The sequence below is a fragment of the Cygnus olor genome, chromosome 14 (assembly GCF_009769625.2).
Source record: "Cygnus olor isolate bCygOlo1 chromosome 14, bCygOlo1.pri.v2, whole genome shotgun sequence".
Classification (NCBI taxonomy): Eukaryota; Metazoa; Chordata; class Aves; order Anseriformes; family Anatidae; genus Cygnus; species Cygnus olor.
Window position 1 is genome coordinate 1,246,538 of NC_049182.1, and position 15,934 is coordinate 1,262,471.

The 15,934-nt window shown below is 52.7% G+C and overlaps 1 protein-coding gene across 4 annotated transcripts in view; it reads right to left on the reverse strand.

Annotated features, from left to right (window-relative positions):
- The window catches only part of ARHGAP26 (Rho GTPase activating protein 26), a 132,078-nt gene that overhangs the window by 51,223 nt on the left and 64,921 nt on the right, over positions 1–15,934 (reverse strand). For all 4 annotated transcript variants that reach the window (XM_040573146.1, XM_040573147.1, XM_040573149.1 and 1 more), the window contains exons 15-17: positions 11,417–11,504; positions 10,217–10,275; positions 9,132–9,237 (exon numbers count right to left, since the gene is read on the reverse strand). In XM_040573146.1, coding sequence (XP_040429080.1) covers positions 9,132–9,237; positions 10,217–10,275; positions 11,417–11,504 — 253 coding nt within the window. The remainder of the gene's footprint in view (positions 1–9,131; positions 9,238–10,216; positions 10,276–11,416; positions 11,505–15,934) is intronic.

The following is a 15,934-nucleotide window of genomic DNA, read 5'->3' on the forward strand; positions in this document are numbered from 1 at the left end:
AAGGGCCACCTAGAAAATCTCACCCAAACGCCCGAGGGCCCCTGTGTCCGTGGGGGGCAGGAGACACAGCGGGGAGAGACGCCGGCTAGGGACTGGAAACCTTTTGCTCACTCTAGATTCAGCCCGTTCCTGTGCATAGTTTCAGTTTCACTGTGGCAAACAATTGAAAAGAACCCAGATAATTATGTGCTAGCAACGACATGTGCCCCGCGGCACAGAGCTCCAACGTGACCCCACAAGCGGGGTGCCTGCGGAGCGGTGTGGGCGCAGGGACGTGCAGCTGAGCCCGCGGCACCCACGTTACTGCTGCGGAGCGCCCCGGCCAGCCCCGCTCTCATTTAGGGCACCCTTATCACATCCAGAGGGATGACTCTATGTGCGATGAAGATACAAGACTTGCAAAGGACCTGATATGAGAGATGCTGCAGCCTCCGACGTGTGTTCCTCTGCGCTAAGAACTGGGGATCCTTCAGAAAGCACAGGGCCTGTCTGGGGAAGCAACATGGGGCAAAAGCGACTAGAACAGTGCGAGCAGCTAATCTCATCACGATCTGGTCTTAGGAGGTGAAGAGTTCATTTGCAGAAGCAGAAAAAAACCTTTTGCTAATTTACACATTACAGGAAGCCAAGCACAAGAAGCACAGAGAACACCTACGTGATTTTTTTTTAAATTCTGCAGAATCTCCTATTAAAAACAAAACCAGACCAGTGCGGGGCTGACAGAGCTGGCGAGGGCAGCTCATGCCCGAGGTGCCTGCACGGCCGGTGCTGCGACCGCTTCCCGGTCCCGTCTCCAGGAGCATCCCGCCTCTCACTCTACAGCGCCGCTGTGCAGGAAGGCTCGGGAGGTGGGAAAGGATCCCCCTCACCTCAAGGCTTGGGCAGAGCAAATACCAGAGAGCAGGGGACGCATTCAGGGCCTCACCACTGCGCCGGCTGCTAGGCACGAAGGCAGCCCGGCGTCGCGCTCGCTCGCCAGCCGCCCCTCGCTGCGTACCCGGCACCGCGCGCTCCCAGCCGCAGCGTGAGGAAGGTGCCTATCTCCCGCCACATTACCAATTATCCGGCGGGTTGTTGTGCAGCAACAGAAAAAAATGGACCCGTGCCATTTGCAGACAGATGCAAGACCATATAAGAGAACGCCTGCAAGCGCTAGAGAGGTTTGAACACCCACTGACCTCGTTTAAGTGCTTCCTCTTCCTTTACATGGCCTAAACACACAAAGGGTTTCTGCGGGAGGCAGGAAAAGCACAGAGGGAGACTCCCCCGTGTCTGAAAGGCCCCGTTGTGCTACACGGACGGCATTTGTTTGGTTTTGGGAGCGATGCATCCATTTCCATCAAGCATTTCTGCACACACACCAACCCAGTGGGTCTGACAGCGCAGTGCGGACTCTCCCTCCTCCTGCTCCCCACTGCGATTCGGTGGCCGTTTCGGCGATGCCCAGGTTCAGTTTACTTGAGCAGGGTTGACCTTAGTGGGAGTTGAACAGCAAATGCACAAAGATTTCAGCCTTTGGCTCCAAAGCTACATTCCAGTCTAGATCTGCAGCTCGTGTTTGCCGCATTTCCACGGCACGTCTGCTGTCTTCAGTGCCCCGCGTTATGCCAGGGCTCGTACCTAGCAGGAGCACTTCTGGAGTTTCCCCCCGAATCCATCTTGTTGAGAAAACAAAACCCCTAATAAACTGTGTTAAAGGTATCATTGTCTTCAGGAACCTAATACAAAAACTAAGGAAACAAGGGAGGCTGAAACGTTACGACAAAAACATGCAGATTTCATTAATGCTTAAAATGCGTGTGAGCCTGGAGGAGCCCGAGAGCCAGCAGAGCCCCCGCCGGAGGCACTGCGAGGGGAATACGGCCCTCTGCGGCCTTTGTCTTCCCATAAAGCTACAGGTGGTTCCAGTTAAATGCTGTAATTAAATTAGCCATGCAACATGGTTGCGCTAAGATTTCAAACTAATCTGCAGAGCAATCTCTCCACCGCTGCCTGCGTCCAACACTAAAAATACCCCAGAGTTACACAAACCCACATCTGATGGAAGAGGACGACCCGGAGGATTTCCCACTGCTCCCGGGATGCACGAGTGAGGAGCGGGTCCCGCAGGCTGCCTGCACCCACCGCTGCCCCGGTGCCCATGGGCATCACCTTCCCAGTCCCCCTCTCTCCTGCCTTTTGCAGGGAGCCAACCGAAGTCCTGCTGGGTTGGGTTGGGTTGGGTTTGTTCCCCTCTCAGGAAAAAAAAAAAAAACAAAAACAACAACAGACGACTGGCTATACTTGCTAATAATGTCAAAGCATTAAAACAAAAAGGATTTCTATCAATCTTCATGGGCTTGGCTCCAATTAGGAAGAGGACAATTTAAAATAGTTGCTTAGAGCTGTAGTTCCAAAACCAGGAAGGAGAAATACAATCCATGACCCCCGCAGCACACAGGAATGGGGGCGTGCGGGCCAGGAGCACAGCGCCAGGATCAGCGGACAGCCGAGGTCGGTGCAGACCCCTGGGGTCTTCTGCCCCAGCCCCCAGCCCGAGCACAATGCCCCGAGCAGGCTGCACAGGACCGTGCCCAGCTGGGTTTGAGCACCTCCCCTGATGGAGACCCCACCACCTCTCTGGAGCCTCTTACAGCGCCTGGCCTCCCTCCGGACGGAAAGGCTTTTTTCGTACGTTCAGATGGAATTTCCCACGTTTCAGCTTGCGCCCGCTGCCTTGGCTCCCGTACCACATTCATGAGCTCCTGGCGCTCTTGCCAAGTATGTTGCTGCTTTTCTTTTTTTTTTTTATCGTGATCAGTCTAAATTTTCCTTCTTCCTTTCGCTGTGTGCTGGTTCACACCTTTCGCCATGCCCACCAGGGTACACAGAGGCAATGCACACACCCCTTGCCCAATGCAAAGCAGCAGTGGATGGTCCTGGTGCCACTGGTGGCTGGGATGAAGCTCCAGGGCTCGCTCTCTTCGGCACCTCATCTCAGCCTCTCCCTTGAGTCACCAGCACTGGACAGTGTGCTGCTTCGGATGGGACCCGGGATATCCCCGAACAGCAGCGCTCAGCCCAGCCTGGGGCACAGCACGGCGCTCTGGAGCTTGCCCCAGCACAAGAGGGAACACAGAAGTTAAACAGAAACAGGCTGGTGGCAAAGAAAGTGCAGTGGGCCCATCCTTACTGCACTGGTGTGACAGAACTTGTGCCTGTTTGTGACCTGTGACAAAACACTCGTGCAGAAGTGCCTGATGTGAAATGGTCCCAGGGCAGGAGGCCCAGCAGCACCAGCAGGAATGGCTCTGGCTCCAGCTCGGCACCGGTGCAGCAGCACCCCTGTGCCAGCTCCCCCAGCACCAGGACCTGACGCTTCAAACCAAGGCACAAAGCAAAGGGACAGAACGGAAACAGGAACAGGAAAGGGGAAAAAGGCACTGCAAAATCAGGACAGACAGGTCTCAGGCAGGATTCTCCCAACTTCTCCAAGGGAGAACATGTGCATGGAGAGCCACCTTGCAGGTGACCTTCACAGCTTCCTTCACAATAAAACCTGCCTTCCGCAACCTACACAAGTGCCCAAATCCCATGGGCCACTCAAACGCTCCGAAGTCCTGCTGAGTTCCCAGCCGCGAGGAAGCCAAGTGCCAGTGGGGGCACAAGGGGCTCGGGGCTGGCGGAGCCTGGGCACTGCCCCGGCTGTCGGCAAAGCTCCCGCGCAGCGCTGGGCCTGGGGGGCCCCGGCAGTGCCACAACGGGCTCAGGAGCGAGCGCGAGGCACCGACAGCACTTCCGAAGTGAGGAAGGGGGAGCAGCGGCGAGGGAGGAACGCTGCTTAGACTTTCCATGCAAGGTCAAGAGAGCTTGCTCGCTATTTTCTTTTGGCAGCCACATCAGGCGAAGAACATATGAGAGAAGCGTATCTTAAAGGCCTCAGAGGCTAGTGGAAATTTCCAGAATGTCCTGGACAAGAATGACTTACTGGAAGTAATACATAAATCAAGCAAATGAATAGTTACCAGACAGCAGCATAAACAGCTGCCACGGGGATGAAATCAGACCTGCTGTGCCAAGAGGCGTCAGCTCCATCGCCTGCTGCACCTTCTGGGGGAAAACGGGGAAAACAACCAGAGGAAAAGCACATTTCTGCAGGAAGCAGCTGCCCCAGTGCAGCACCGGGCGCCCCAGCGGTTCCCAAGGCCGCTGGGCACTCAAAGCGCCGCAGTGAGCACCGTGCCCGCTGCCGGCGAGCTGGCCCAAGTGGCTTTGCATGGGCAGCAGCCAAGGATCAGGCTGCTCTGGCGAACCAAACCAGACACCAGGCTCTGCCTCCAGGGGAAACCCTGGAGGATTTTTTCTCCCCCTCCTTTGCCAGCGATGCATGGAGCCATCGCGAGCCCCCTGTCCCACACTCCTCTCCCCGTGCGTCCTGCTGGCGGGGGCATCACTCGCTGGGTCGCTGGGGCTGAGGCTGACAGCAGCCGCCCCACGGGGCCGATGGAAAGCATCCACGCTGATAAGTGGGAAATAATTTGTGCTAGAGATAGCAATCACTATCATGTTGGTTAAAACACGTAAAGTAGAAAACAACACCACAGCAAAAACAAAGGGAACTAGTCACTGCTGGCCAGGCCACAGCTGTGAATGATGAAAGATAATTAATTTTCGCTAAATACACGTACACACTTTTCTTCTGCAGCCTCCTTAATTGCTTTGACCTTTCACCAGGAGAAGCACGGGTGCCCAGGGCAGAGGTGGTTCAGTCCCGGGGCCGGGGCACCAGGGCGGAGTGCCGACGCATGCAGCGAGCCTGGCGCTGAGCCACGCTGATGGGGCACCGGCACTGACAGAACTGGCTCCGATCGCTGCAGCGAGAGCACACACCTCAGGTGTCAAGTTATGTCCATGCAAAAAAAATTGTACCCAAATTCTTGAAACATAATCGGTGCAAAATCCTCCTGCTCTGCACCCACAGAGCATCCACTCCTCCATGAGAGAGCATGTGAGAGGAGGACAAGATGGCGGGGCTGCCGCCCCAGGTCGCTGACAGGACGGGCACCTTCCCGCCACCAGCCTTGGCCCTCGGCATGGCTGCCCCCAGGCTGCGCGTCGCTTGAACTCGCTTTAGTTATTTGGCAGAGGGAAAAATCGGTTTCATCAGAGCTGGCACAAGCCATCGATAAAAGCGCATTCTGAACCAAAGCACAGACGTTCCTGGAGATAGGTGCCAGGCCAGAAGGAGATAGCTGCAGCAAAACAGCTCCGAGCCGCGCGGAGTTGCTAGGTGACGGCTGGGGATGGCCTGCCGCAGCTCCACGGCCGCCCGACGCCTCGCCTCCCTCCCTCCTCACCCAGAAAAGGTGACAAAACACCCCCGTTGGAAGCATGGAGAGAGCAGTCCCACACCACGTGGGGCCCAAGGGCCGGGCTGCGGAGGGCACACGCCGAGCTTGGGCTCCCACGCACTGTGCGGTTCTGGTCCTGCTCTGGCTGCTGCACCCGGGAGAGAAATAAACACAGATTTCAAGTGTTGTAATTTGAATATTAATGCGGATTTTCCTCTGCTTAATAGCAGTACATGGCTCTTCCACTTCAGTATCACCACAGATCAAATCTACCACCGCATGTCAGACTGCAAAACAAAGAGAGCAGCCAGGGAAGCCGGGCCTGGACCTGCTCACCCCCAGGGCTGCCGCAGCACGGCTCCCGCTTCGGCACTGAGGGGGCTCCTGCTCGCTGCCTCACACAGGCAATGGAGAAGTCGCTGCAAGCAGCTAAAAAATGGTGTTGAATTGCGTTCGGTAGCCTTCAGGGCCAGCCCGGTGGTGAGGGGAAGTTTTGCTGCACTACACACTTCCCCTAACACGTGTGCTCACTCAGTGAACTCACGTGTTTCTTGGCATAAACTGTTCACGCAGCTCTTTAAAAAGTCTTTTTTCTTGTTTGTAAACTAGGGGGATCAAGAGCACTCTCCCCAGCTATCTCCTGCAAACACCAAAAGCTCCCAGAAGTGGCAGTGACTAAGCAGTAGTGACTCTTGCAACCAGAACAGCAAGAATAAGGAAAAGGTAGGTACTGGTTTTGCCTTTTAGTTCTTTGAAAGACACAGGTGATTCTGGCCTGTTACAAGAGAAACCGCACCATTTTTGAGGCCATCCAGAACCATGCTAAGTTCAATAAATGCATCCTTAGAAATCCCCTGGAAAGGCTGAGGGGCTGCAGGCGCTCGTTGGGACTGCTCCGACTGCACGTGGTCAAGCTTTTCAGCACAGATCCTTTTGAGAAAACATCAGAACAAGGAGGTCTCCTATCCTTCAGGAACAATAAATCACAGCCGGGTTTATCACAGAAATCCTGACAGTGTGAACATGGCCCAGGAAGGAAAATTAAAGGTTTCACCTGCTCGTGGGTCAAAGATTACCATAATAACAGCAAGTTTCCCTGGAACGGATGGCTGCAGAGGAAATTCGCAGCATGAAATTTCTGATGGAGGAGCACTGACAGAGACTGCTCACGCTCTGGTTTTTACAGGGGATAACTGCCTGGACACCTGAACACCATCAGGAGGCAGTGCAAATAGGATCAAAGATGCAGCAAGAGGTCAGCCTCAATGCGATCAACCTCGTTTTCTCTTTGCACACCCTCCCATGCCTGTCCCCAGGACCTGTCCCCCACCTCCAGCTCTCCTCTCCCTGCGAGCACCGGCGCGGCGTCTCCCCATCGGCACACGGCCGGGACGTGGGGGTGCTCGAGCGCCTCTTGCCGGATTCCAGTGCCCACTCAAGCGCCCACTCGGCGAGGGCCCGGCCGCCATGGGAAACCCATGGCATTTCTCTCAGCGCTGCTGCACAAGTGCTCTGCTGCAAGGGAAAAAGTGCGCTACTCAGCCACCTCAAAGCGCTTATCCTGGCTGATATTTAATTTGTATTAATAATTGCCAATTTTGAATGTATCAGCTGTGTTAGCATGGTTTTATTACTGTTACTAATGGCAGCCCCACGCCAAAAAAGTGGCCTGGTTTCCCTTTTCACTCAGCAACAGTGAATGTACAAACCAAAAAAAAGAGATGTAACACAACACAGGACAGATAGACTCTCTTTCTTTCTCTATTTGACCAATACAGATTGTGTTCTGTTTTTAGTGTCAGAGATCTCCACAGTAATACTGTGAGAAATACTTTTTTAGCTCATCAGATAAAAATGCAAGTCTTGATTATTCATACATTGCTAAAAAAAAAAAAAAAAAAAAAAAACAAACAAAAAAAAAAAAAAAAAGAAACAGCTGAGGCAACCCCCTCTGAGAACTGCAGCCCGGCTCGGCGGGGGCAGGAAGGGGCCCTTTGGTTTCATCGCACCAGCTCTGGGCACCCTGCTGTCGGCTCCCCGCGCGCAGGGACGGGACAGCCCCTGAAGCCCGTGCCCCCCTCCAGAGCATCCCCTCCCCACGCAGGTCGCCCACGCCAGGCCCTGTCCTTCTGCCATGCTCTTGCTCTCCAAATGCCTTCTGCAGATGTGAAGCTTTATCTCCAGTTGAGATCGAATGCAAGGTCATTAACCCGGCGGTACGGCACCGCAGCCTGTACAACAGTAACGAGTCCCGAGCCACGCTGCTCCCACGGCCAGCACGGTGCTCCGGGGTCGGAGCAGCCCCAGGGCAGGCGGGCAGAAGCCGCGGGGTGTGGAAGCAGCGGGTGCGGGACCAATGCAGGAGAGCTGCGGGTGCTGGCCGTTCATTCGACCTGTCCCTCCAGGAGCAGCACCAGGCTTCAGGGTCTGCTTGTAGGGACACCCCAGCTGAGACCCTACACAAAGCGCCCCCCGTCTCCACCGCAGACACGTCCAGGAGCACCCCAAGGAGCTCAGCAAGAGCTTCCAGCCCTCCAGCCCCACTGCGACAGAACAGGCTCTTGTTCCAGCGGCTTCCTGCCTTTCTCCGAGATAATTTTTTTCCCATTAAATAACCACTATGAGCTCTTTCTCTTCCCAATATGGCAAGCACCACTACACTCATTGTTTGTTTGTGTTTTGTTTTAGTTCCTTCCCTATTAAAACAGCTTGAAACCCATTGTATTACCTGCCTCCCCCTCCACATCTCACACTTGAATACCACCAGGTTTTCCTTTAAATGAAAAGCACTTAAGCAGTTACGAGATTCCTTGCACATATTTGGCTGATGGGAGTACCTGGAACTCCCTATTCCTTGGCTTCAGCCTGTAAATGCAGAAGGTTTTGAAACTGAGATCTAAACCAGCTCTTTGGTTTTTAACAGCCTACCCGGGGAGTCCATGGAACAGATACAAACACATGTCATAAGAAAGCATCTGGAGTCGTTTTTAAGCATATTTCAAATATTGTTTATTATTTTTTTCTCTTCAACAGATAACTTCAGATTCTCCCAGATTTATTCTAACTGGTTATGCCAATTAACTCATTCACCAGGTTTCTAAGCCCTGCCTAATCCCTCCTGCTCACACAGCACCGGAGCGAACGACGAGGGCAGGTACGACCCCGCAGCCTTGAGGCTGGCACAAACACCTTATGATGCTTTCACTTTTTAAGCGCTAATCAAAGGTTTCCATGGTAACCAGCAGAAGCAGGAAGAAGATGGGAAATTATAGGTCAGCTCTATCATTGAAAGCAAAAAATTTATTCAACTCCTTTGCCCTTGAAAAGTTTCAAGGTGACCTAGAAGTATTGATTAATTGAGCTGCACAAAGGCAGAAAACATGCCCCAGAGCAGTATCCTATTGCTGCAAAGAAATAACTTCCAGTCCTTTAATACTAGGCTTGATCTGAACCCCAGCGAGGATCTTCACCTCCGCCCTACCTTCCCGACAGCCAAGCCCACCGACATGCCACTAACACCGTGCCGCACAGCCAGCAGCACGGCGCTCCTCCTGCCACCGCTGGGCACGGCAGTGCCCGCACGGCCCCGCAGCGATGTAGGTCAGCGGGACAGCCCACCTCCCCTGCCTCCCACGCTGCCCCGGGTATCGATCCCCATCTCACGCACACACAGGTTTCCATTTACTCGTAAACCAGATATGACTCAACACCAAACACACACACAAGGAAACTTTTTTTACCACTATTAACTTTCAGAGGAAGTGGAAAATGGAGAGAAAAACATATCAGTCATATACATACTTTGCCAAGTGGTTCATGAGCAAGTGCAGCATCTGCCTGTTTTTCTCCGGGAGCCGATGAACAAGGCTGTGGATCTCTGACACCCTGGATTCCTGATTCTCCAGTTCTGCATTGGAAATAGAAGATGATTTATCCCTGCATCGGGGGGTTATTACAGAAAAAGGCATGCGGGCCCAAAGAGCAACACTGACAGACATCCCAGGGACCCGAGGCTTCCACTCCCTAACTCCAACCTACACCCAGGCACGCTGCGGGTATTCTCCACAGTGTTTTTTCTCTTTACCAACTCCAATCAGTTGTTTGAAAAAGGAAGAAACTAATGGGCTGAAACAATGAGCAGAGAGCAGATGCCAGCCATATGAAAAGCAAGTTGTGATCAGGAAATGGGCTGGCTGTAACCAGAGTGTTCCTCCAGTTTCAACAATGGGAAGCATCAGCACATTCTCATCCAATGTGTTTCCAAGCACCGTAAGAATGTGCTCAGCACAACGCCCGGAAAGATTTTAGCATCTGGTCTCAACAGGCTGGTTGGATCTGCAGGTGCTGACAGACATGCCCCAACAGCCTGAAAGCAGGGTCCATCGAGGAGTCCCCTGCCCTGACCCGTCTTCAGGAGGCCACCACCGATGTGACCACCATCCTTGGGAGCCTCCTACCCCACCGGTCCTCACCTGTGTGCATCAGGCTGTACCAGCACAGAGCTGCTAACCGACAATTACCTGCTCCCATATTAAAGCATCCTCCTAGAGCAGACAAAGGAAAGCAGCACAGACATCTGAACCACAACTGATCTAATCAAAGCACCGTAGGTGTTGTTTGAACAACGGCCTCGCTCATTTCGGCAGCTGATGGTCAGCACCAGTTACTGCCATCAGCCAGCTCTCCCCTAACCCCGCACCGCGTGTTTCCTTTGTACCCAGTAAGTCCCGAACAACACCCTGCCCCTTGCATCTCGATTCTTATTCTGCTCTCCAGGATTTAAGAACAAGGGTTCAGTGGGAGAGCAGCAGGGTAGAGATTACGCTCAGCTGCTTGCAAATTCTGTTCCTCCTTCAGACCGATGCCATAAACATCAACAAACTCACTTGCTGCTTTGATGAAGCTTCTTTGAAACTGGTACATCATGAGTGGCCCCGGAAGCATTCTGGAAGATAAAAAGGTAACACACACAAAACACATCTGAGCAACACGATCTGCAAAATTGCAGAAATAAAGCTTTGCTGTTACCAGAAAGTCAGCTCTCTTTTTAAAGAGCAGAACTAAGCAATAGCAACTCCAATAAATTCCTCTCATCAGAAGGCAAAAGACCTGTTAAAGTACCATCAGTTTATTCTTCCTCCCTTTTCAGTACCATACTAACTTCATTTTTAATTTTGGCTTTTCTTCAGTAACACTGTAACACAGAGTTTTAGTACAACAGTGAGCCCATGATTTCCAAGTAAGTTTAAAAATAAATTAAAGAGAGAAACAAGCCTAGTCATAAAACTTTAACAGTCGCTGTTCCCATTATATTTCCAATTCTCCCCTCCCACTTGTACATCCTTTCAGTGGGACATCTTGATGCTGGCGACATTCTTCATTGCTTTGCAAACAGTTCAAACTCTGGAACAAAGGTTGCCAATCAAGCAAAATTATGTAGTCTTTTGTGATTTTCTAGGCTGAGATCCACCAAGCTAATTATACTCATCACCCTAATTGGATTTAGCTTCTCTCTTGTTCTCTGCGTTTCAAAAAAAAAAACCAAACCAACACACAGAACAACAGAAAGCAAAAACCTGCAGTCGCGACAGGTAGAAGCATGTTGTGGATAATGAAATACTGACTGCTGCCAACAAACTAACATTTTTGGAAGATAACCCACAATGATAATGGCATCGGCTTTCATACAGAAATTATTACTAAAACAAAGTTAAGCACCCAGTTCTGTAACAACTGCTCCTTACAGGAGCACCGTGCTCACTTTCTGCCACATAGTCATTAGGCGGAAGCCTACTGTGAAAAGCTTAGGCAGAAGCTGAAATCAAGGCAGGATTGCAAGAATGAGCTTTTTCAATTACGTTTGTATGATATATGCATTTGTCAGAGAGCTCAACGTATTCCCCACATCCTACTCAAACATGCTGGAGGGTCAAGGAAAAAGCCAGAATAAATTGTCTAGTAGCAGTTTCTCCTTCGTTTATACCAAAGTGTTTTTGTTAAGTATCGGCAATAGTAGGCAGTAATGTCCCAGATCATTGCTGAATTTGTCCTGAAGCCACACGACAGGCAAGCCTTTTCTCCCTTACCTCAGGTAAGTTTTCAGTGCACTAGTAATGGTCTTTATCTCCCATTCTGCACAGATCTCGGTTTCTGTTTCAGTGGCTGTTTTTGGATCTAAGGAAAAAGAAAAAAAGACAAAAGTGAACCAAAGTGAAGATAATACCAGCTCATACCACTCCAGCACCAGCAGAATACAGCCAGCTGTGTGGGAAGATCATCACGTCGCATTTTCTTAGCTATTCCAAACCCCAGTGACCACAAGCTGTTCCCCAGCAGACACTTCTGCAAGGAAGCAGAATTCGTCACCAGAGATGGGACACACTCACTTACATGGGACAAAAAAAAAAAAAAAAACACAACAAAAAAAAAACAGGAAAGAAAAGAAAAGAAAAACATTAACCATGAGCAACGAGCCTGGCAGTTGGACTGAAAGCGTGACACCGAACAGGGGGCAGGAGGCTGGGGTGGTCAATGACAGCAGTGACAGCAGTGCACAAACAAGACACGGACCAAGACAACCACAGGTCACCCCAGGACTCAGCAGAAAAGTCACAGCCTCGAGTGGGCTGCAAGGCATCGCTACAGCCTGCATGGACACGAGCAGCAGCAGCAGCAGCGGTAGTGCGGCCTTTCGGGTGGCGGTGAGGCTCCTGGGGCCTGGTGGGACAGAGCGGGTGGCAGGGGCAGGTACCGGTGGGCAGGGGCACGGGGGAGTTTTGTTCTCCTGCCCGAGGCAGGGACGAACCCCTGGAGGTGGCAGGGAGGCTGTGGAAGACCAAGCGGTGTGGATCCGCAGCTGCCTTTCATTTGGACAGGGAGGAGGCAGCGGGGCGGCCGCACGCAGCACCTTGGCACGGCTGGTGCCCAGGTGCTCTGGGGCTGGGTGCTCCCGTCGCTTTGTCTGCAGCCCCCGGGGTGCCCTCACGCCACCCCGAGGTACGTGGGGAGCAGCCAGGCCACGTCGCTGCAGCGGTGCGAGCGGGGGGAGCACGGAGACACCCGGCCGGTCTGCGCAGGGCAGGGCGGCAGCAGCCAGGGCTGGGCGCGGCAGAGCTGCGCTGCGGTTTGTTTATTCACCTCTGGCCTCTTGGTGTCATCCTATTCTGCTCCTGCATCCTCTCCGCAGCAGCAGGCTGTTTCTTGCCATCTTTGTTTTTTTCCAGCGCCTGATTCACCCTCCTCCACCCCACAGCTGCCCGCAGGCCCCGCGGCAGCAGCGCCAGGCCCGGCGGCATTTCCCTGCTGCGAGGAGAGCCCGGCCTGGGCTCGCTCGGAGCGTGGCACCGGCAGGGAGCGACCCTCGAGCCGCCTCTACCAACGTCACCAAGCACCACAGCGCTGCAGAGACCCAGCCACAGGCTCAGCCTGCAAATGTGGCCTCCTAGCGCTTGCGAGGAAGGACTCTGAGCCACGGGCGATGGGCACGCACGGCGGCATTGCTGCCCTCCAGGGACACTTCTCGGGTCCTCGTTTCCACCGCCGAGCCGAGGAGAAGGCTGAGCTGCTGCCACGCTCAGCCTGCCTCTGCAATTTGAATTCCCGACCCTCCACAGCTGTGTTAGATGAAAACATGAATGGATGACAAAATGTTTCCTGGCCATAACTAGTTCCTTGTGATAGCTTCGGCTTTGACAAGCGGCAGCAAAGGATACCCAAGAGAGGCAGGAGCTACGTTACGGGATGCTGTGTTGGCGATGCTCAGCTGGTCCCAGCAGGTCCCTGGGGCCACCTCCGGCTGAGGCCGAGCAGATGCTGCATCCCAGCCTGAGGAGCCCTCCAGCATCCATGAACCAGCACTTACTGCCCAACGGCGCTGCTGGGAGCGCTGCACCCCCGGCCTTGGAGCTGGTTTGTGAACCACACGTCCCCATGAGCCAGGACCAGAAGTGGTCTTTTTTTATTCCTCCTTCTTTAAGGAGGACTGACTGGAAGCCAAGCTCCCTGCCCACAAAACCGGGTCAGCTGGGAGGTTTCACCTCCATCTCACCAGCCGTGCACACCCTCACACCTTTACCCAGCCCTGCAGGGCACGGTGGACCTGTAACGCCACCGGTGCCCCAGCGGGGCTGGGACTGGAGCCAGCACCCCGTGGCAGGCTGCGTGGCACGGCTGCGGGATGGGCTGCCCCAGCCTCTGCAGAGAAGCGTGTCCGTGCTTCCAAAGTGACGGCTGCTCTTGGCAGCACGAGGCTGTTCTGGGCCTCCCTCTGCTCGGAGGGAGCCTCCGGAGCGTCTCTATTTTTATTGTCGAATACTGCAGCATTCTTTTCTCCATCTCCTCCGGGGCCTTTCCTTCCTTTCTGCATTTTTCCCCTCCTATCTCCCCTTTTTAAAATTCCTTTAAAGAAATCAAAAAAACGTGCAGCTGCTCCGCACGGTGTAAATACGAGGCTCTGGACTAACAGCGTGTTCTTTCCAAACACCGACCTGAACCAACCGCTGTGGAAAGTCTGCTTGCAGGAATCTGCACTTTTCTGCTTCTCCCTGTTTTTTGCAAACCACCAAACCAGATCAGGAAGCCAGACTTGTTTGCACAAAGTTCCAGAGTGAGATCAATAAGGCACTATTTTTACTGATTTCTGAGAAAACACCTTAGTGCTCTGACAATGAACGAGCCTGTAGGAAAGCAGCGACCGCTCCCTTCTCCGGCACCTCCACCCACGGCCGGGCCCAGGCTCCGCGGGCTGTGGGAGCCCCACCGGCCACGCTCGGGTGGCTGCTCGGGGACCGGCGGGAAGCACCACAGCAAGGCGGGTGACACTGGTTTGGAGTTTTTGCTGATGACCAGACCCAGTCAACACAGAAATCACCACGACGTCTGCACTAACAGGCCCGGCCACGGGGACCTCGCACTCACACGCGAAGGCTCAGAGTATCGAGACTGAAAACTGCGACTCCTCCAGGCCAGAAGCGAGGGACGGTGCTCCGGCCACCACTGGGGAGGAGGCAGGAGCAGGACACAAACATGTCACATCCATTGGCATAAATGCCTTGTTTCCGCCCTGCTTTGATGCTGCCTCGTGAATTCTCTTTGCTAACACAGCCCTGCACCTCACAGCCCTGGAGGTCTTGGCTGCAAGCACGCAGCTCCAGGTGAGCAGGACCCAGAAACACGCACAGCAGGATCCTGCTCCCACCGAGAGCACCGGGAAACCTCTCCAGACCTCAGGAGAAACAGGAGCAGGCCCTTTCCGTGATATAAAACTGCAAAACCTCCCGTCAGAGACTGGGCAGAAGGCAGAGAGGCACTACAGATACAACTACCAAGGCCAAGCGCTGATGCTGGATACAGCTGCCAGCACCATCTGGTCCCGTGGCTTCAGCTCAGTGGGTATTTTTCTCTTCACAGACACGTATAATGTGCTTTTGAATTTTAAAGCAATAGGTAAACATAGTGTAATTTTAAAACTAATTAAAAGAATGCACTGAATAAGAGTTAGGATTTCCCTCAGGGCAAAGGGTTTATTTTAATTTAAAAAAGCATCAAGAGGAGTACTTGAAAAGTAAACATTTAAGAAATGTATATTCACACAAAGGTCACGTGTCTCACATTAATCACACAAATGAATGCTATCCTTCCTCGTCAATGCCAAGGCAACTTCCCATTGCACTACCTTTTTAAGGAGGCAATTTTAACAGATTAAAGATAAGCCTGGTATCAGAAAAAAAAATAAAAAATAAAACCAAAAAAACACAACTTTTTAATAGCAAGGTCTTTGCTGAAGTTGAGCAAACAACTCAACACAGGATGTCTTTTGAAAAACTCATCCAGGAGTTTTCAAGCATGATTCATGAAACAGTACGTGAAATTCTATGGTTGGTCTTGTGAAAAGGCTCAGGGCTAATAATCAGTCCTCCCTGACCTTCAGATTTATGAGTCGGCAATAGTTAGCTCTGTGGGTTACACATGCAGCATCTGTCTCCCAAGCTAAAGGTGGATGCAGCTAGCACCACAAGCTAGCTGCTCTCTCTACAAAAGGAGATTTCCACATGAGCTGGTATAAACGTGAAATAGTGCCCATAAAACATCCAACAGGCCAAATTCAGTTTTAACCCTGAAGTTGCTTATTGCTGTAAATTACTAATCTGATGTCTCTTAGCAGATACAGAAAAGGATAAAGAGAAAGAGAGTGAAAAATTAACTTCCCTAAGCCTTTTATTCCAGCAGAGTCCGGCTGGAAGGGCCACCCGCCGCAGCAGCCACCCCCAACGGCCCCGGCTCCAAAAGCACCCCATCGAGCCCTGTCACTGCCTGGAGCCCGTTTTTAAGGAATTTCTTCATCTATTTCCTGGGGATGGAGAAAGCTGCTGCCGTACAACAGCTGGTTTCAATTCTTCACCAATTTCTCCATGGCAAGAGGAACTGCCTGGAGCACAACCTCATCACCCAGCCGTAATTCTCACCCACACTTGGGTGACTGGAGAGATTTCCAAAACAGCCATAGGACCCACTTGATCACAGCAGCTATGACCTGTAGGAAGCCTCACTCACCACCCCGTGCTGCTGCGCACTGGGAGCAGTGAGGAGACCAGGCCAAACGCCGT